General features: G+C 43.8%; 1 protein-coding gene across 8 annotated transcripts in view; it reads right to left on the bottom strand.

Annotated features, from left to right (window-relative positions):
• EML1 (EMAP like 1) overlaps positions 1-20,539 on the bottom strand; it is a 135,606-nt gene that overhangs the window by 101,103 nt on the left and 13,964 nt on the right. For 3 of the 8 annotated variants that reach the window (XM_080394564.1, XM_080394570.1, XM_080394574.1), the window contains exon 1: positions 4,177-7,122. The exons of 1 other annotated variant lie outside the window; for it this stretch is intronic. In XM_080394564.1, coding sequence (XP_080250690.1) covers positions 4,177-4,303 — 127 coding nt within the window. In that variant the 5' untranslated portion in view covers positions 4,304-7,122. Of the gene's footprint in view, positions 1-4,176; positions 7,123-20,539 lie in introns of those variants that run through there. 4 more of the 8 variants (XM_080394571.1, XM_080394572.1, XM_080394573.1 and 1 more) reach the window with 2 other exon arrangements.

Below are 20,539 nucleotides of genomic sequence, written 5' to 3'. Positions count from 1 at the left end.
ACTTAAAACTCCTTTCATGGGGATGTTCTTGGATAGATTAAAACCTCTTTCCTCATTTTATATAATGTAGGAGTTCAAATGAGGTGACGTGCTCAGGCTGGTAGTATGGCTCCACTCAGGAGGGAAGATGTCATGATGCTCCCTTGTACTGTGGTAGAGAAGCAAAGCTTTGCAGGGCAGGGCTTGGCAGCTCCCTTCCCACCCCAGCCTTCAGAGCACTTTTTAGGAATGTCATGACACACTGACACATCCGTCTGCCAACAAAGGATGCTAAAAAGAGACATGGAGCAAGCACCTAAGAAGAACATGAAAGAAACTTGGATTTTGGCAGGGTGACGAGCACAGAAGATGGAGTGGAATGGAAATTTTTCTGTGTCGATGCCGATAGTATGTCAGCATAAATACACTTAGGAGTCAGTATTTCTAAATACCGATGCTCATAAGCCTAGGAAGTGTGGTGTGGAACATTCTGTCAGCCAAAAATGGTAAATAAAAGTACCCGGGGGTGTTCTGACACGGTATCGTCTACGTTTCAGAAGGGCAATGAAAACAACAGGAAATGTGTTTAAGAAAAAGCTCCCAAATTAGGCCCACAATATATAAAATGATAAAAGAACATCTGTTTTAATATCTTCCTTTGACAGATGGATCTAAAGAAATATTCTGAGAAATGTTCCAACACAAGGCTCTGTTTCCAGAAGGCCTTTCAGACTAAAATGAAAATGTTTCTGTTTCACTGGCTGTTTCTGACATACATATCCAGTGATTATTAGAGAAAGACATGACAAAAATATACTTTTTTCATAATAAGCTATATGTATTGAACATTATAAATTCTAGGCAAAAAGAAAATATATAGACATATATGGACATATATGAATAAAGACAGCTGTATTTCAGTAGACTAGCTAGCTTGATACTAGTTTCCCTTTTAAAAAATAGACCAGCTTTATTATTAGTGATTCAGGCAAATGGGCAGTGACCACGTCACCGTTTATCCAGCCTTTCTGATTTGCAAATACACCTGCAGCACGGTGCTACAAGCGCAAGGCTATGTAAAACCAGACCATAAATGTAAAACTGTGCAAGACAAGTAAATGAACCAGTTCATGCTTCCAGCGCTGGTACAACCAGGGTAGGATCTGGGTAGAGGCACCTGACCTCATCTTCTGCAGCTAACGTTTGTTGTAGAAACATAGAGCAACCAACGCAGCATCACAGATGCTAGATGCCTGCAAATAAACTTATATTAAAAATGGTATTAGGTGTTCAAGGGGACAGAATCAATACTTTAGTACTGTAGGAACAGCACAGTAAAAATAACCGATGTTCAAATCCAAGTTACTTCGTAAAAAACAACCCCACACAAACAACATACAGCCTGTCTAGTTCATGTATCTTTTTTGCCCTACTTAAAGCCCGTGTGCCAGAAATAATTTATGAGGGAAGATACATGCATATTCATAGTAATTACTGCTTCACAAAGCTGAAAGATCTTGGAGAATAACAGTAAGAAAAGTAGTGATGGCAACTGCTTCTAGGCGCTGTGGAGCGCAGCAAAGCCCAGACTTTGTCCTGTAAACACTGTGTTAGCTGTTTGCTGATCATCTGATTGGTATGGTGACTGCTGATTTCATTGGCAATTGCCTCTGGTTCTGTTTTAAGAACAAAGTAACAGGCATCCCAAAATGCATGTATTTATGGAAAAGCCTTTTTATGTTCTAGTGTGGGTATATTTGATGCTATTCAGAGGTTTACTGGGTTCTTTGTTCCAGACTACAAACACAATAATGGAAACATTTGTTCGTTGGCTTGTGTACACATTTAGTGCTATCTCTTGCGCTTGTAGACACAAATGGAAAAGTTGGCTTACATCACCAGGGATATGTCATCTTAACATCAGAGTAGGAGAACAGATTCCATGTAAGTATGTGAAATTTGTGTGGTCATTTTCACATACCCATTGTACTTCCTATTTATGTCAAATTAGTAGCAAATTAGCTCCTTACCATGTCCTTGCTAAGAAGCAGGAGTTTCAGCTGGGGTAGTGGCAGCTTGCCCTCATCAGAGGTACAAGCTCAATCACCTGCTACCTTCCCACAGTGCCCAATGTCCCCCTGAGGGACATAAAAATGTAATTTCTACCAGCCAGCATCCCTTAAAATGTTTTGGAGGTTGATACCAGTCTGAAGCTGATGGTACAGGTCTGCCCCTGTCATCTCCCTCGGGAAGGTACCACCTTGAGCCCCGTTTTGGAGGGAACACAGGTGCAGTGCAGCATGTCCAAGGGGACTAAAAGGGTCCTACTCACAGAAAACAGAATATAGGTGCCCCAGCAAGTCAAGCTGGACATAATCCCTTTGCTTTGAGCTCACAGCTGTTGAGGGGGTAAACAGGAAGGCAAGACTGGCCAAGGTCTGAAGTACATCCCACAGAGTCAGTGTCATGAGCACAGGAGCAGCTGGTTAATCTGATTAAAGGAGATGGAAAAACATCTTGAGGATGGCATGGCTGGGGGGAGAACATCAGTGTGCAGTAAAAGCCGAAGTGCCCAGGTACACACGTGGCTCAGTGTCAATACCAGAACAGGTACATATTCCCTTCCCGTGCATGCTGGGCGATGTAGACTCCAACAGTATGATTAAAAGCAGTATCATTTATCCACATCTAGCTATCTTATCTCTTTATTTTGCACAAAGAAGAACCCATGAGGATGGATTCCTCATTCAATCTATTGTAGACTACAGGCAACCCAGGATCTTCTCAAGAATCGTTGTTAGGAGAAATATCTGCTCTTCCACAAACACTGGGAATCAATCTCCCAGCAGATAGTTTGAGACAGCTTCAGAGATCTCACTGTACTTCTGTCTTTGAATAGCTCCTGGATGTCTGACACAGACCTATGCTTGGCTTGTACAGGGAGGAAGTGCCTTGGCTCCTTAATGCATCGCCTCCATCTTCAGTGTACATGAGCCTGTTCCACAAAGGCAAGCATAACATCTTTGTAATGCTCTCTCTGAACAAAGCAGCCAGCTCCAAAAGCATCTTTCTACTTGGGCTGCCTCAGCTGCTCACAGTTAATGAGTCACATGCTATATAATACAGCGATGGGGCTGTCAGAAGGGTTTTTGAACCTATCCTCGCTGTGCAGAGCCCAGGTCTGATACATGCATAACTCAGATAATACCGTTTGCTGCTGTGATGCCAATTTCTGGACTCGGGCAGCTTTGTGGGATTGAGCTCTTTGAAAGGCAGGACTGCTGAGGGCATTGGCAGTGCACAGCGATGCTGACAGCACCTCCCGGGAGTACACCTGCAGACCACAAAGTCCCTGCCATGTGCAAACAGCAATCCCTGTGCCCTGGTATGAGAGGGCTGCTATTTCTGGGGCTGGGCAGAAATGCAACACACTCTTCTCTTTTAAATCTGGTTTTGTTTTGGGGGTATGCTGCCAAGCTGTACAATGCAGGGAGAAAAACAATACAGCTATTTAATCTACGCAGATTAGTCTCTCCGTGAATTCCAGTCCCAGATTTTCTTGCTAGATCTCAGGATGGGGATTACTTTTGTTAGCTAATGAATAACGTAAAAAGATCTACAAGTCTACTCCTTAGGAAAATGAAATATATTTAAAATCAGTTATTCTGATTGCTATATCTTCTTTTTTGTCCTTACTGACTGAAAGCACAGTTATTTACAATCTCCAACTAGTAACAAATCCTTTCTTATTAAAGTAACTTAAACCATTAATGGCATTATATCTTGCTTTAGATTTGTTGTCCTTTATTTACTGCTACCTGTCTACTTCCCAGACTGTACTGAAGGAAATGGAAAGCTATTTTCTAAACTCAGACTAAAACACTCACCATGAACAGGTAACACTTAAAAAGAAACGAGTCTCTAGCACTGAGTCAGAATGCTTTTTCTTGCTGTAGTATGCTATTTAAAAACAGCAGACAATACAGAAACAGATGCTATCTTACAGTATCATATTCAGACCACAGAAAACATCAATGCAGTAACCCTGTCTACTCACTACTTAACACCAAGCCACCACCACACTTAAGGAAAATTAATGACTTTGTAGATGGAATTAAAATCCCAGCTGTTATAAAATATACAGTAAACCTCCTGTCAACAGCAATGCAGAATCAAGTAATGGAAGAAATGAGTGACCTGCACAGAACTCTGGTGCTCCACTGTGGTCTGCCTGGGCTGGTTCCTCAGGGATGGACTTCATGTTCCTCAGCGATGCCCCCAGACCAGCTGGTGGGTTATGTCCAGGACTCAAAGGGCTCTGCATGAGAGGCAGCTGGGTGCTTTATCTTCTTTTTATTTATGTGAAGGTTGCAATGGCAGCAGACAGCAATGCATAGACACCAAATTAATTAAGCTGTTTTTAAGCCACAGCATTAAGGTGATGTCATAAGAACCCGCTTAGTAGGCAAGGTCACTGAAAGGGAGAGTACGTGTCCTGCAATAAAAAAATTTGTAGTTTGGAGGGCTTGTGTTGGATGCCTTGTGTGGAGTTGTCAAACCACTTGTTTGTCAAATGTGGCACCACCTGGAGAAATATTTTTCTATCCATTGAAATATCCAACAGCATCTCTCACTTAAACAGGATAAGAGAAGATAAACCTGCTTCAATTGTGAGCAATACTCAGAAATGCATAAATTAGATATATTTGGAAACACACAGAACTGGGAAAATATTTTGGTGCAAGATAACATAGTTCATATAATTTATGCCACACTGAATTTGTGTTTGCATACAAGCATGCTCAGGTAGGCACATGTCAGGCAATCAGAAATCTGCTCAGTGCACCACTTGCATTGACATGGCATTGTATTGCCATTTTGCATTGGTAGTTTGAATATGTTGTAGAACTGAGCCTGAGTTTTTTTTCCTCTATTTCCTAAGTAACTAGTTTTGTAAAAATCACAACCAGCAACATTAATTTTTATTTTCTTCATAGCTTTCCAGAAAAAAAAAATTAGAGAGACTCTTAACAGAAGAAATAATACAGATGCTGATATATTGCAGGAGCTTAATGATGCTATTGCTTCATTGTGAAGTATTTCTACGAGGAAACGTGAAGCATCTGAACTGTAGCCATAATCCTCTCATACAGAAGCCTTCTCTACAGCTTGCACAGAGTAAGTGCAAGCCTGTGTCTTCAGCATTAATGGAATCAGCTGAAGTGAGTAATGCTTTGTGTATCCTAAAGCTGTGATCCTGTAAACGTGGTAAAAAGATGGCAGTGTTGGTTTTTCTAAGCAGTCAGTCCCACACGAGGTGAAGTGAGTCAGAGCATTTGAGATGGATGGGCAGCTCTCAGAAAAGAGCTTTTGTTCCTTGTTTCCAGTCTCTAACAGTCACAGTGAAATCGTCTCTACCATCTACCTATTAGCATCAACATCACTGGGGCTGTTTGTGTGAGAAACGCTTACGAATATAAGCAAAGGTCACGCAAGGAGACTCCTAAATCAGGATCGGTTTTTTGTACCAAGCTTAAAATGACCACGCTGATGACCTACGACTGCCTCCCATAACGAAAAGCTAGAGGCATCTAGAGACACAGATGGGGATCAATTTGTGACTGAATGCTTTACAGTAACGACTATTTATCCTTGTCTGCAGTATTCATACAAACAACTGAGGAGAAACGTTTCTATCCACTACATGGCAGTCTCCTACCCTTTCTTTTCCTGATAGCTGTTACTTGTAATTGCAGCAAAAATAATATCCTGAGGGCTTTATGCCGATCTGCTGGATTTGAACATCAGCCTCTCAACTTACAGCCTCTATATCCCCCACCGCCAGACAAGTACACACTGTTTCTGCTATCCAATAAAAGCTTATGAAACAAGCTTAGACTTGTGTAGATTTTACCACCAATTTCATACAAGGAATTGAATGTAAAACCCACTTGGTAATCATGCAAAAGCGGAAGGCAGATGAAATAGCTCTGTTCCACTCTCAATGCCACAGGGCACGTTGTGTCCTGATCTGTGTGTGATACAGCAGCACTGAAGGCAACGAGCTGGACGGGGTCTGAAGCTGGGCAGAGTGTGCCAAAGAGTGGATGCACTCTCTTAAGCATTCCTTCTCGTAGCATCTCAGCGTTTCTGAGTGCTCGGAGGTTATACACTAGCTATGCTTCAATGGTGCGAAAAGCACTTACCATTCAAAGTGAATAGTCATCAAAGTAATAGAGAAAATTGTTAAGTGCTGTCAATGAAGACATCTTTGGTTTTTTATAGATGCATTAATGGAATGCCCTGCCACAAATGGTAAGGGGTTTGCAGCCTGTTACTTCCAAATGGTGAATATAATGATAAAAACAAATATTGTGTTACTTACTGGTTTCCATTATTGGGCTAAATTATTGGATTAAATCATGATCCCTAGAGCTGAAGTCAAAGGATTTTGCCCACAGCAACAATTAGGATATCATAAAACACAATCTCCCTGATCCCTACAGAGGAGCTGAGGGGAAGCATGAGAGCAGGGGGGTGACAGCACGAAGGGTGCCTGAGCACCCCCATTCCCTCCCCACGTGAGGGCATATGTTGGGAGGATGATTTGCTTCTGCATGGACATGCATAGATGCACAAATGCATAGATGTATGTCTGTGGCCCCTGCTGCACAGCTAAGCTAAGGGCACTTTGAGCCCTGCCCATCCATACAAAGAATCCCAGAATTGCTCTGTATGGATTTTTAGTGGCTCCTGTGTAGCACTTCACAGTTTTCTTGAGGTAAAAGGCAAAAGAAACATAGGAACTGCTGCTAAAAATAGTCACTTATGCCCTCGATGATTCATTTGTTGGTGGGGAGTACCCATAAGTGCCTCTATCTAAGCAGTCTGTTCTCTGGCTCAGTATCTCCCATGCCAGCTTGTATATGCCTCTCCAGTCTTGCTCAGTCTGTTCTCCTACGGGTTATATCTTCTTTAGCTAAATATATTAGGACAGTCTATTTATCTCCTTCCATGGCAGCAAGACTCAGGCATAACTTCCTCCTGCTCTAGGAATTTCATAAATAAATCACCGTCTATTATTTTTCCAAAAGCATATTGCATTACAAAAAAAAAAAAAAAAAAAAAAAAAAAAAAAAAAAAATCCATCATACAAAACCAAGGAATCATCCCTTTCTCAGGTTAGCTCAGGTTAGATATGTTGGAACAATAACAGAAACAGGAATATGCTGTTAAACTTCAGTGGCAGAGCTCTTTGCATTGCCCTGATTTATGCAAGTAATAAATAATTGTGCTGAATGACTTCTTGAGGTACAGCTAAAGAAGACTGTGTGAGAAGGAAAGCTTCATGTGATTTAACTCCCCATCCCCCAAACATGCACAGTCAGGGTGATGACCAGGATTTAAATCACAGTCCTGTAAATTGCTGTGAATTGGGAGAAAATGAAATTGGACCCTTTGGTGACATCCTTGCAGTGCAAGTGATTGTTTATGAATGTATAACTGAGCTTATTGATAGGCATTTGAACCTGAAACGAGCTCTGTTTGGAGCTGTTGGATTTTTTATTGCCTGTTACAATATCACTAGATTTCTGGAACTACTCTGTTTTTTCTAAGCAAGCTCTACCCACCACTAACAAGCCCTAGGAAGGATAAAGAAACAAGATGCTTCTTCAAGTGCACTGCAGGCTTCTTTATGTCTGCTTCAATGCAAAGGACAGGTAAACCAGAGAGGGTTTAACTGAGAGAGCAGGGCAATGAGTGTATATTGGTGTTACTGACATAAGTCCCAAACATAGAGAAGCCAAAACCTATTTTTCCTCCAGAGCATCCCTTCAGCTGCACATGGCTGAGTCCAGCCTTTACCAGGATTGAAACCATCACTTGCTACTCAGTGTGCTCATGAACACCGGCTCCAGGGGAGACAAATCTGGGATGCTGTGCTTAATGGTTCTTTCCTTCCTTTTTCTTTCTTTTTTTTTTTTTTTTTTTCCTATGGGGATCTCATGTTTGACGTCTTTTATCTTTTGAAGTGGGGACTTGCTGGTAACTAATAAAATATAGCTGGTTTTAATTTTTGCTGCTAAGGGTCATTTTGTAAAGTATTTAAGTGACAGCAGGATAACTGGGGAATAATAAATAAATCCTTTGGGTGGTGATACTTAGTTACTGAATATTTAGTCTCCCCAGTTTAGACAAGCCACATAACCAGATTGTAATGATTATCTTTTTTTTTTTTGGTAACAAGATGATATTTTCTTGATACATTCACTGATATTATTTGGCAGTCAGCTTTTTTATTTTTGTTTGTAGACACAATCTGTCTTTGTTAGGAAATGTCGTCACCACTGATGAGAGTAGTGATTTCTTTAGGCAGTCTGCGCATAATACTACGTGTCTTTATTGAAGCACAAGAGATACCAGCATATTTGTCTTCTCATTTGCAAAAGTTTCCCCAAATACTTTCTTTTCCAACAGCACAATCATGATGCATACTGCACATGCTTGGACTACACATATCATGTTAGCAAGGCAACATCAGCAGACTCGGGATTTATCCCTGTTGTCCCTCAAGAGCCAGGCATGCATAGTTCCACACTGGAAGAGGAAAGCTGCTGGCTCGCAGCAGCCAAGGAGCACAGCAAGACTCGTGCTGTGGCTCCCTCTGAATGAGTAAGCAGCTGAAAATAATACCGCTTACATTTTCTTTGGCAATGGGGTTTAGAGACAATATTTATCCTCCTTTTCAAATTTTCTGTGAACCAACCAGTGCAAGATCACGGCTAACATAACCAGAATACAGACTCAAGTTTGTACTGTTGTAGCTGGCTTCATCTCCGGCAGACCAGCTTTGAAATACGAATAAATTCATCCATGAGATACTCTATCTTCTGCGTAGCAGTGGATTTTGCAGATAGAGTTTCTCTTTTTATATAATCTGACCCTCTTTTTGTCCCACTCTTAATGCTCCTCACTATTGTCCAAGGCATTAATTTCTAGACTGTGTCCTAAATCCATTCCTGGAAAGGCAATGGGACTAGGCAATGATATTTTTCAGTTTAACCAGTACATGCCATCAAGTTTACATTCATGCAAGACACAACAGGGAAAAGATACACTTGTCAATTGATGCAAACATTAAAAAAGAAAATAAATAGATGAGAACCTGAGATTTTAGGAACCTAAGATCAGTCCTAACAGTCAATCCACGCTGAGCTCCCTGAAATCAATGAAAAGGTTTGAATGAGGAATGAGACAGACTCAGGGCAAATATTTCCAGATGGGACTGCAAAATACCTTCAGGTGCTTTACAGCTGATAATTTCTGCTTGTAGCAATGGCACTTAGCACTATTCAATGGCCTTCAGGGGTTCATGCTTATTCATTAAGGATCACTTGGAGTACACCTGCAAGAAATAAGCTGGGTTTGATTTCCAGGTGGTGGAGTGGCAGCCAGTCCCACTGGAGCGCGTTAGGAGGAAAGGGCATCAGATGGGAAGAGAAACAGATCCAAGCAACTCCAATAGAAAAGAACAGAACTAGAAAGTGTCTGTGGTTTGGGCTGCAGAATGCATCTCCTTTAAACATGGACCTTCATTGCCCGAGTCCCCAAAATGAACTCTCTAAATTCTGATCTTTGAACCTCATGTGATAGTGTCAAAGTTTACAGCAAATGAAAAATCATTTTTCAGATTGCTGCTCTACGTGTCTGGCACTTTTGCAGTAAGTTCTTTGCAAATAAAGAAGATCACTACTGGATGCATTTTTATATGATTGTTAAGTGAATAAGTGAGCTTCATGGGCACCTTTGTTTCCTCCCTTTCCATGAAAAAGAAAAAAATTCTAATAGCCTTGTAAAAGTTGGACTTTTTTTCCAGCTGTCATCAAACACAGGCAGTGCAGGCGAGCAGGCCGGCAGAGAGAGCATTAACATCTAACACCACAGACAAGCCAAGTAGGGCTGGGGCTTGGCAGGAGACCAGCAGTCCTTCCCCTGCGCAGCCGGACGGCACTGCTAGGGAAAAGGTTGAGGTCTGTCATGGAGGGTCTGGTACTGATTTCTACACTGCTTCCTAAATGCTCCTCCACACCGCCTGTTCACAACGTGGCAGCCCAGTTTTTTAGGGCACCCTCTGCTAGAGGATTTGAATCCTCTCGAGGAGCTGTAGGACAAGCACCAGCACTTATCTGCTCAGCAGTGTCAGCACTCAGGCATTTGTGCGTGCACACAGAAGCAGCAAGTTGGGCTGAAAAGTCTGAACTGGCACTTATATTGAACCTCCAGTGCTTACAATAGGTTACCAAATCTTTGCTCCTTCTTGGGAACCTGAGCTTTCTGTGGCCTTGAAGTGGCTTAGCAGCCTGTGATTCACTCATGAACCGTGAAAGACCTCAGAGGCTAAATTCCAGCCACCCTGTGAGATCCAGACTGGGACATGGGCCAGCTGGGCCACCCTTCGCCACTGACTGGAGCAGGGTCTAAGTATCTCTAAAAATGGGCCTCTGTCTTTATTCAGGGAAAGCTCCCTTTCATTTCACATATTTTATATCTGACTAAGGGCTCAAAAAACCCAAAACAAAACCAAAATAAGGATTGGATTCATTAGCTATTAATACTATTCATTACTGGTATTTCTACAGTAGCGTTTGCATGCATGAAACTTCAGTACAAATGAAAATACATCCCTCCTTCACATAGCTTACGAGTTCATTTATATGCAATGTAGCTTGTCAAGAGACAGCAAACAAAAGACCTGGGAGGAAGAGGATTTACTCTGAATAAGCCGATAGCTACAAATGATTCTGAATCATATTGGAATTAAGTGACTTAGTGCCACTAATGCCACTGGCTCTGCTGCTAGCCTTGACACTGCTGAGGGACTTAATCTAAGAGGTTCTTTTGATTTCTCAGAGGCTCCTAATGGTTAATTTTCTATTCCTTTTCCTTTTTTTATTTCTTCTTCTTTAGGACTTGTCAGACAGAAAGGCTTATGTGTGAAAGGATCTAACCTAGTCTATGCTTAGGTTATGACAGGCAGGAGATGGAGAAACAAAAGAGGAGCTGGACAGAAAAAATATCTCGCAGTTTGGCTGAGCCACTAATATTTGCTAATTGCAATAAATATGATACAGCACAGAAGCTCCTAATGAGCTTACATAAAGCATTTTAATGGGACACTGTCAGGTTAAACATTGTGTTTAAAAATACAGATGTCCTTAATAATTCCAGATTAAAATAGACTGAAGTTTGAATACCCAATTAATTTTTCCCTCTTTGTATCAGAGTCTGAACTGTATTTCATGCAGCTCAGCCACCAAAAACAGATGGGGCTTTATTCTGCTGCTTTCAGGCCAGAGCACACCTACATCCTAAGAGAGAGTGCAGTGCACGGATGTGCCAGGCAGCGCTGGGAGCACAGCTGCAGAGAGATGCAGAGGGACTGTGTTATGTCCTGGCTCACCAGGCTGCCCAGGCAGCTCTTGTTAACTTTGGCCCAGCCTCGGTCTCCTGGGACACCAGTTCTGGGGCTTGCATGAGTGTTTCCCCCTAAGGACAGCAGCTCTGGGACTTGCCTGAGGGTTTCCCCTACCAAAGGATGGCATCTCTGGGGCTTGCGTGAGAGTTTCCCCCCCAGCATGGCAGCTCTGGGAATGGCACGAGGGTTTTCTCCAGGACAGCAGCTCCAGGGCTTGCAGGAGGGCTTTCCCTGGGCATTGCTCTACGCAATGGGGCCATTGCAGCTCCACCAGGGCCAGCCCAAGGGTCCTCACACAGCACTGGGTCGCACCATGCAATTTCATTTTCTTGTTTTAGTGCATGACTTAAATGTTTCCATGTTTAGATTACCAGGCCTTTCGGAGCAGAATTTAAATCCAGAGCAGTGACTATACTGAGTTTAACTGAAACTGAAGGAAAGAGCCTGTGGAAACTTCTTCACAAAGAAGTTTTGTAAATAGTGATTTGATACTATGGTGATGGGTCCTTAGAACTGCCGACAACATTTTTCTTTCTACTTAATCCTTCAGTTTTCTTCCAAACAGACCGTAGTCCTGTCCTACATGGCTGTGTTGATTGTGTGGTTTTATGCATTAAACTAGTGCCAAGGAAATCATACTTGGAGAAGAGCGATGCAGGATCTATTTCCCAGCCAAGCCTCTCGTAGAAAGTGTGGGAGGGGGCCAAATGCATTTCCCTGCCTTGGTATCTCCAAGGGCCTCTGGATGTATGCATTTACCCTGGGTTTTGGTAAACCACAAAGGATGGACCAAATCTGAGATGGGTGTGATGGGTCCTGTCCAAACAAGAAAATACGTCCACAGACTGAAGAGCTTGAGCATGTTGCCATGTGGAAGCAACACCAAGGACATGCCTGAGGTTATCACCTGCTGCTGAAGCCACCCTTGGCGCTGGCCCTGCAGCCCACCCTCCCACAAGAGTGAGCTCTAGGGTGGCCCCACTGCTGCCTGCTGTAAGAGGAGCTGGATCATGCTGGCAGCCTGAGTTGGCCTGTGGATTACAGGGTGTCTGACCCCAAAAGCCCCTGGGTTTCAGGACAGGATCACCACGAGTTGATTCCGGTACATGTAGCCTCTCTCTAGCATTTGAAACACCCAAGTATATTCATGCCTACCAGAAAGACACTGCAGGAAATTTAGCAAGCTTCTGCCTTTGCTGTCTAGCAAATTCTCCTCTCCCAGTTGGAAAGATCTTCTGCTTCTTTTATACTGAAGAAGCAGAGAAAATCAATGCTTCCAAATAACCCACAATCTGGATGACTTCAACAGAAGCAAGAACAAGCACTTAGAATGTGATAGAAGGATTACTGTCGCCACATAGCATAATCTGGGGGAGCACAAGCCCGATGCTTTGGAAGCTTTTTAAACGTCTCAGACTACTTCAGGGAATCTGCAACACAAGCTGAAATGTTTGAAAATGTATTTTTCCTAAGCCATGCACTTCCCAAATGAGTAGGGACAAATTCGGGCCTGGAACAAGTCCAGTGCACATGATGAACTACTACTAGGGAAGAGCAGAGGCAATTGTTTTGTGTTACTCCCTCCCTCCCAGAAGGACCTTTAAATTCAATGGGAGGGAGGAAAAAAAAAAGTCTATGCAATATAAGGAAAAAAGTTTGTTTCGATTTCCTCAGCCTCCAAGCCTGCTGGGCACAAGTCTGTGTTCGCTATATCCCGCAGTCTCCTGGTCCAGCCGATTGAGCAATTGATTGTATTCTCTGTTTACTTCTTTTTCCAATCTCTTCCATAAGCCAAAGATAAAGCCAGTACAGCTCCAGATGTACTTTTGAACCCATGTTTATATGGAGTGGAAATAAATCTTAATGAGATTGCCCAGCCCTATTACCTTAAGTAGTATACCTCGAATGAACCCTGCTAAAGGCTGTAATTCCCTCCTGAGATTTCAGTGACATGGGCAGGTGGCTCATATTTCATGATTGTGGTTCAGGTCATCATTGGATACTTGGTAGAATTCCACCTTTATTGTGTAAGAATTGGAGAAACCCGCCTTTATTAAAGATGTGAAAACAGTAGAAGATGCTTTCCTCTAATGAGGGCAAAGAAATTTCTCCTAATCTTCACTCCAAGTAGAAAACTACTCTTGCATTTCTACTTCATGAGTATTCAGATGCAAAAACTTTACTCCCATTAATTCTTGTGACTGATATTTTGATGCTTCCTATTCCATCTCTGGATAAAATCAAGGTACTTTTCCAGGACTTGCTGCTGGGCAGAGCAAGGAAGGCAGCAGCAGATGGGCAGGACTGGAAGAACTGTGAAAGGGCCAGAGAGGTCACAGACTGGGTGTCTCTGGGGGGCACTGTACTACGGCAGAGACATCACTTGTTTAGGGTCTCTTGAGAACCACATACACAGCTGAAGAGAGACAACCTTTAAGAAGCACTTGCCTAAAGCAATACGTAAGAAAGAAAGGGTAGTCCTAAGTCTTTGGAAACCTGCAGCAGCATCCTTCAGGGCACAGGGCATATGCCCTTCACATGAAGGGCGTGTGCAGCTCTAGTAGTTAGCAAGGAGGGATAAGTCTTCCTAGCTCAGACCCACTTGGCTATGCGGTAGATGAGATTTTTAGATCACATTGTGCCCACATCAGGCAATGGGTAACCCACAAAATGAAAGTCCAGATGAGAAATCTGTCCTCCTTGTCTAAATTTGGCACAAGGCCTTGAAAACAGAGAGAAGGCAGCCAAGCATCATCAGTAGCCAGAGAATGTAAACAAGAACTGAGTTCTGCTAAGTGTCTTTTGAGAAATAATGGAAGCAGAAACGGGGATCTAATAACTTTTTACTTAACTAAAATTGACCTCCAGCTCCAGGCAGAAACCAAGGGCTGTCTCTGACCATAGACCAAGTTCAGTGGAGAATTAGAATTCCTGCTGATTTTTCACCCCTTTTGTAGATGTTTGATACTGGGTCAACACACAGAAATTCAAACACACGGGCTCATCAGATGCTATTAACTGCTGAAAGGAGAGGTCTGGGACTCATTGCAAGTAATGAGTGATGTTGCACAGAGGAGCAACACCAGCCCTGAAGAACACTGTACCAGAGGTGCCTGCCCAGCTGCATCACTTCTTGGTGTTCTCCAGGCAGCCAACTTGTAAACAGGCTGGCTTGCAGCAAGGCAGTACATCCAGTAGTGGAAAGTAAATTTGATCCCATGTGCTGGCTCCTTACTCCAGACAACTCCATTTGAGTTTGTTCCCGAGAACGCAGGCACTCTGAGTGGCAAAGACACAGCTGTTTGAGTGGGCTCAGGGCCGTGCTGCCATAGACTCATGCTACAGCCTTGTCTCGCTCTTCACGTCAAATCAGTAAAGTGTCCAGTTGCCTCCAGTTCTCCTCTGTCCCTGAAGGCAGCTAAATTAACGAGGCAGATTGTCAATTGAGCAATCACCTTGGAACAAGGAAATCTTTAAAGATTTGGCACCATTATCTAGGATAACCCAGCTGCTGAACTTCATTAGAAGAAAACAAATGCTAAACATGCACTCAACTTTGAGGCATATTTCTGTGGGAGAGAGTAAAACCAATTTAGGAAAACAGAGTAATTTCTAAGCCTGAATCTCCCCCTTGGACAAAACAGAGACATTAATCTCCTGGCTACCATCGTGTCTCATAGTCCTAGAGTAGTGAGTTTTCTCATGCACTTTGGAGTGCTCCTCTGCCTCCTCTCCCCTGCACGGACAACTGACCTTGGCAGTGAGGGGCATGGCACAGGACCACGGGTGCCACTCCAGGAACTGGCTCTGTCCTCCTGAGGTCTTGATGGCAGCATGAAGCAAGGAGATGCTCACACTCAGGCTCTGACGGTCCTTCTGCACCCCCAGAGCCCACAAGGGTGCTGAAGCCTCGCTGGCCTTGGTTACGTTTTGATTGATCTGAGCAGTGAGGCTTCTACAGTAGGGAGGGGACACTCATCATGCCTTGACAAATATGTCTCATCCAGTCACTTTTCAATGGTAGTTTCCTTCCAGTGTAGTTGGAGAAGAGTGAAGAGCTGTCTTCTTACTCCCCTTGCTTTACAGGACATCAGAGTAGGCAGGGCGACGGGCAGGGAGTAGGTAAAGGACAGCAAAAAGACTCTTCAGCTACTTTATGTGCAGGGAGGCTCCCCAAAGATCTGAAGAAACCAAATAGTTGCAGGAGAGGAGTTTGCTGAGAAAACAAACACTCCTCCTGTTAAAAACTGTGAGCAGATTGAATGCTTTCCCTGGAGTTTTCCAATTTTCTCATTCAATGACTCAAAACGAAAACACACAAAAATGTGGTGATGTTTAAAAATACAGCTTTTGTTAAAGAAATATTATTCTCCAGCCTACACATGTGAACACTGTGTGCCTCAGCCTGCCATATCTGTTCCAGACACTGCATGTTCTCTTGCACTTTCCCACATGATGCTTCTCTCTATGCCTTAGATGTTTAAATACCTGACCAAAATGTCTTTGGAAAAAAATCCTCAGTCTCCAATGGCATAAGACTCCCCATATGTTGCTGACTGGGTGAAAACAGATCACGCATAGACATCCTGACAACCACCAAAAACTCATGACCCAAGAAACCTGGCTTTAGAAAAAAAATTAAAACAAATCTTATGAGGCTCATGATAAACATCAAAGAGCTGGCAGCACTAAGACAAATCAAACAGTTTAGGTGAAATTTCCCAGAGAAACTGCTTGCATTGCATCAATGCACTGTCTGTTTTTGAACAGTTATGCCTGAATATACTATTTGGAATTTATGGTAGATGCAGGAAAGAATAGTTTCCTTCTCAAAATCCTTTCCACGTGCAGCCCATATGCCTGCAGCACAAATGGATTGCAATCTCATGCCCGAGTCAGATGGGTGTGAGGCGGCCAGCTGGCTGTTGTAGCTACAGGGTGAACCTGGGAGTCTCTCATTTGGGGTAGAAGAGCTGTAGGAAATGATATATTTAGTGTCCCAGGACCAAGCTGCCTGTATCAGAGGTGTTTGTGTGCAAGGCTATCGACACTGTAGAGTATCTCCAAACAACTGGTAAAGTATCTAATTATTATAACAAGTATGCTTATTGCTAAAGATCTGGTTATGAGGTGTCAGAGTATTTTGTATTTTATGACATATGTGTTTCCAATAAGCTGTTTATAACATCACAGCTTCACCTGCTGGAAATATTGAACATGGTAAAGAATGCAATTCCAGGAAGAACAAGCACAATTTCAGGCTAAGTCAACTTGAAAATCTGGATGCTGGGAACTGGATTGTATCTGTGCCTCAGCTTCAGAGTAGTTCTTGAAGGGAGAATTGCTGCTCCACGAGCAACTGTGAAACCCAAGATTTTCACAAATGGTCACTGATGGCACATTCCTCATGTCCTCATTCTGGACCAGAGACCATGGATCTGATTTACAGACATGCCCAACACTCAGAGCTGTCAATGAAGTTTGAATATATGCAATATGGTGCTGTGTGCTCTGAAAGGAGAGCTCCTCAGCATCTGTGATGAGACACCCTCATCACTAGGAATTGGTTTTGGCTTAATCTTGATGAGCCTCAGTCCCTCTCATATAAACTCTGAGTAACACCAACATGTGGCTGTGACTTAGTGCTAAGTCATATCTAGCAGTGATTCAGTAGGGGAAATACAAAACATTCACTGAGTTTTAATTAGGTACAAATATAAATATATTTCTGTGAGCAATCGTGCTGGGATGAAGTATGACTGATGGACAGTGCTTCCCACGCACCACGAGAGCGCTTGCTGGTGAGGTGTCACCCAGCAAAGCTCACCACCCGCACTGCACAGGGCTCAGGCTGTCTTGAGAAGAACTGAGCCGACCCAGCCACAGTCTGTACCTATGGATCAGGTGGGTAAAAGTATTTCTGAGATTTTAAGAGTCGTGATCCAAATTCATTGGAGTGAATGGAAAGGCTCCTCTTGACTCCAAGGGGTCTAGATCAGGCTTCTAAAGCTCTTCCTTCCCCCAGAGAGGAGGAAATGCACAAATTACAAATTTAACCTGAAGTTAGGTCCTTCTTAATCCCTGTGATACAATCAAGTACAATCAGGGCCCCTCAGCTTGCTGCCACTTTTTCAGATTTTTGAGTATCTGTGGAAAATATTTAGGTGTTCAGACATTGTGTGCTTTTACTTCTCCGTTGCATCAGCAAGGCATCTTCAGGCAATTTGTCTAGCTACGGCAGTTTTCACCCAACCCCAGCTTCAGGCTGGAGACCCTTTGCTCAGGTAACTGGCTGCCTGCTGGGGTTCAACACAGGGAGCTGCTGAAGTGCAGGGTCATTCTCTCATCAGAGCTTCTGGAGCAAAGCAGGAATGACCATGCCCATCCGAGGGGACTGGGAGGGTGGCCATGCACACAAATATGCCTCAGCTCACAGCCCTGGGGCTCCTCTCACACTGCTGCTTGCAGCAGCAAGGATATTACCATTTTCACCGTCCTTTTATTGGTTCCTGGGAAGTGTTCTGGGTGCACTGTATGATTGAGGGGGACTGGCAAAGCCATGGTATATCCCGCAGCTCCACAAAGAGCACATCACAAAGGATGTGTGTGCACGTGTGCTGTGTAGGCAGCAAGTAAGTATGTTTACCTGCAAAATAGGTGAAAACCGCATGAAATGCCAAGATTGGCCTGTGGATTTATGAAGGGATTGTGGACCTAAACCTTTCAAACATCTCTCCAAACTCTTCATTTCATGCCCTCACACTAGGTGGTGTGGATGAAAGCCTTTGCTCTCCCAAGGAGCACTCAAGCGGTGGAAACATAAGCCATGCAAACGGTGCCGAAAGCGGTGATGGGCTGCTGGGGGGTTCCTGCTCAAGCAGTGGGGAGGAGCTGTCAGAGATGACCGAGCCATTGGCCCTTCTCTGAAATGCTCCTGTTACCTGTGATGGAGACAACATTATACTTTCCTAAATCTTCTTGGGATTTGTTGTGACTCCTCAAGGGCCACAGCCAATTTACTGAGCCACAAAAGTTTGGAGTCATCTGAGGCTTGCTTGCAGAGGCAGGCTTTTCCTCCAAAAGCAGTTTCTGTGATTGACAGCTCACATGCAGAAACAGAGAGCAGCTCTGACCAGTTCCCACATCCCCCACTGACTCAATGGTGACTTCAGCTGCTCTGTGAAACCCAGGTCTCCTTCGGGGAACTGATCCTGGGCACTATCAACAAGTCCATGCCCAGCGCTTGGCATCTGTCAGGACCCCATTCCTCTGCCCCAGAGTTTCTTTCCTGAAAGGAAGAAAGCATTTGGGGGACCTTGCCAGTCTTTTAGATGAGTTTTTAGAGGAGGTTTGAAATCAAAGGGAATCAACAATGCTACAAATTTAACTGTGGAAACCACTATGTGTGGTGAGGGAGCTGATCATAGACAGTAAAGAAAGAAATGACAGGGACAGAGAACCCACTGAATACGGGGATGAGAGACTGGGCACTCACCAGGTTGGTGGTAGGGCAAACTGGACATGTAGTTTGGAGTCTGAACGGCAAAATAAGGGAAGGGTGCACCACCCTCTAAATTACTGCCTGTAAAACGGGTCTGTAGAAAGACAGGGCTCCAGATAGCAAGGAGCAAATATTAAATGCAATTATGGCTTCTAAATGCCAATGGCTTAACACAGACTATGTTGGAAATGCTGCAGATGTTACGAGGCATGGAGGAGAGGAGGAGGAAAAACACATCACTTGTTTTTTGCATGCCTTATGTTACTGTAAACATCATGGAATGACACTGTTCAGAAATGCGCCGTAGAGCCTGTCCAAGTGCTCTTGCTCACAGACCCTACAGCTACAGCTTCCAGCTTTTTCTACAGATAAGCAAAATCCTCCTGTCAGTAACGGGGGTGGGGAAGAGGAGCACCTGGGAGCTATGTAGCATCTTCCGTATTTCCTTAACTAGATCCTCAGCCAGCATCCCAGCTGCAACCTTTCATGTTGACTTCAGCTGTCTCTGCCTGCCTGAAAGAGCTCTTCTCCTTCAGCATTGCCCCTCAAAAAAAAAAAAAAAAAAAAAAAGAAAAAAAAGAAAAGAAAAAAAAAGAGAGAGAGAAAGGAAAAAAAGAAAATAAATCCTCTCTTACTCCGAGATATGATTTCAGTACATTTTTGCAAACTCCAGCTTCTGAAAATGGGCGTTAATGTCTCTGCTCACTCAAATACCTGCCGCTTGGAGCCCCAGTAGCACTTAGCACACATACATTGTGCTGCAGAAACACAGCGAGCAGGCACAGCCCCTGCCTGCCAGCCAAACATTTAGCCTAGTCCACAGAGGGACACCTCACCTGCTATGCTTCAAATGCAGATGCTGAAGATGCAGCCTAACCCTGCGCCTTTGCTCAGGACACTCCTGGAACACAGTCAGCTCCCACCTAACTACCGCCAAGACCCAGGAACAGGACACTCATGTGCCACTGCTGCCACACTGTCTGCAGCAAACCTCTGAAATGAAGCATATGGACTGTCACGGGGGGAACACCACTCAGGGTCTCCGAGCCTGGCCCACCCAAACTGCTCGTCCTGGCCACCCGGGCTGCCAAGCAGGGCAGGGCTGGGGTTCCTAGGGCTGTGCTTACTCCTAAGCAAAACGTTGGGTGAGAAAAAGGGAGTCGGCAGCAGAGTTAGTCTTTTTCCCTAATTCCAGAGGTTGCAAAATTTGAACCTAGTTTGAAGAAATAATTTTATGACTAGCGGATGGGGCTTGGACTACACAGCTCTGTACAGGTATGCTACGTTTGGCTGAGCTGGGCTAAACCCTTGTTGAGAACAAGCCTGGCTGTGACAGAAAGCAGCTCCTTCCCTCTTTGCTTTTGATGACAAAGAAGCAGCTTTGCCATCTGTGGCCTTTTACACAAGTGCAAATGGGGAGTTGCTCTGAGCCCTCCAACTCTCCACCTTTCCCAGCACTGAAGATACTGCTGTGTGGGTTTGGGAGGCCTCAGATTTCTCCCAAATGGAAAAGCACTTTTTTCCCCAACAAAAGATCTGAGAAGGTGGAAGACTGGGCCACTGCAGCCTCAGGGCTTTGAAAT

This window comes from Falco punctatus (genome assembly GCF_963210335.1).
Source record: "Falco punctatus genome assembly, chromosome: 7".
Taxonomy (NCBI): Eukaryota; Metazoa; Chordata; class Aves; order Falconiformes; family Falconidae; genus Falco; species Falco punctatus.
The sequence above is the reverse complement of the archived record's forward strand: the minus strand, read 5'-3'. Positions and strand labels throughout refer to the sequence as shown.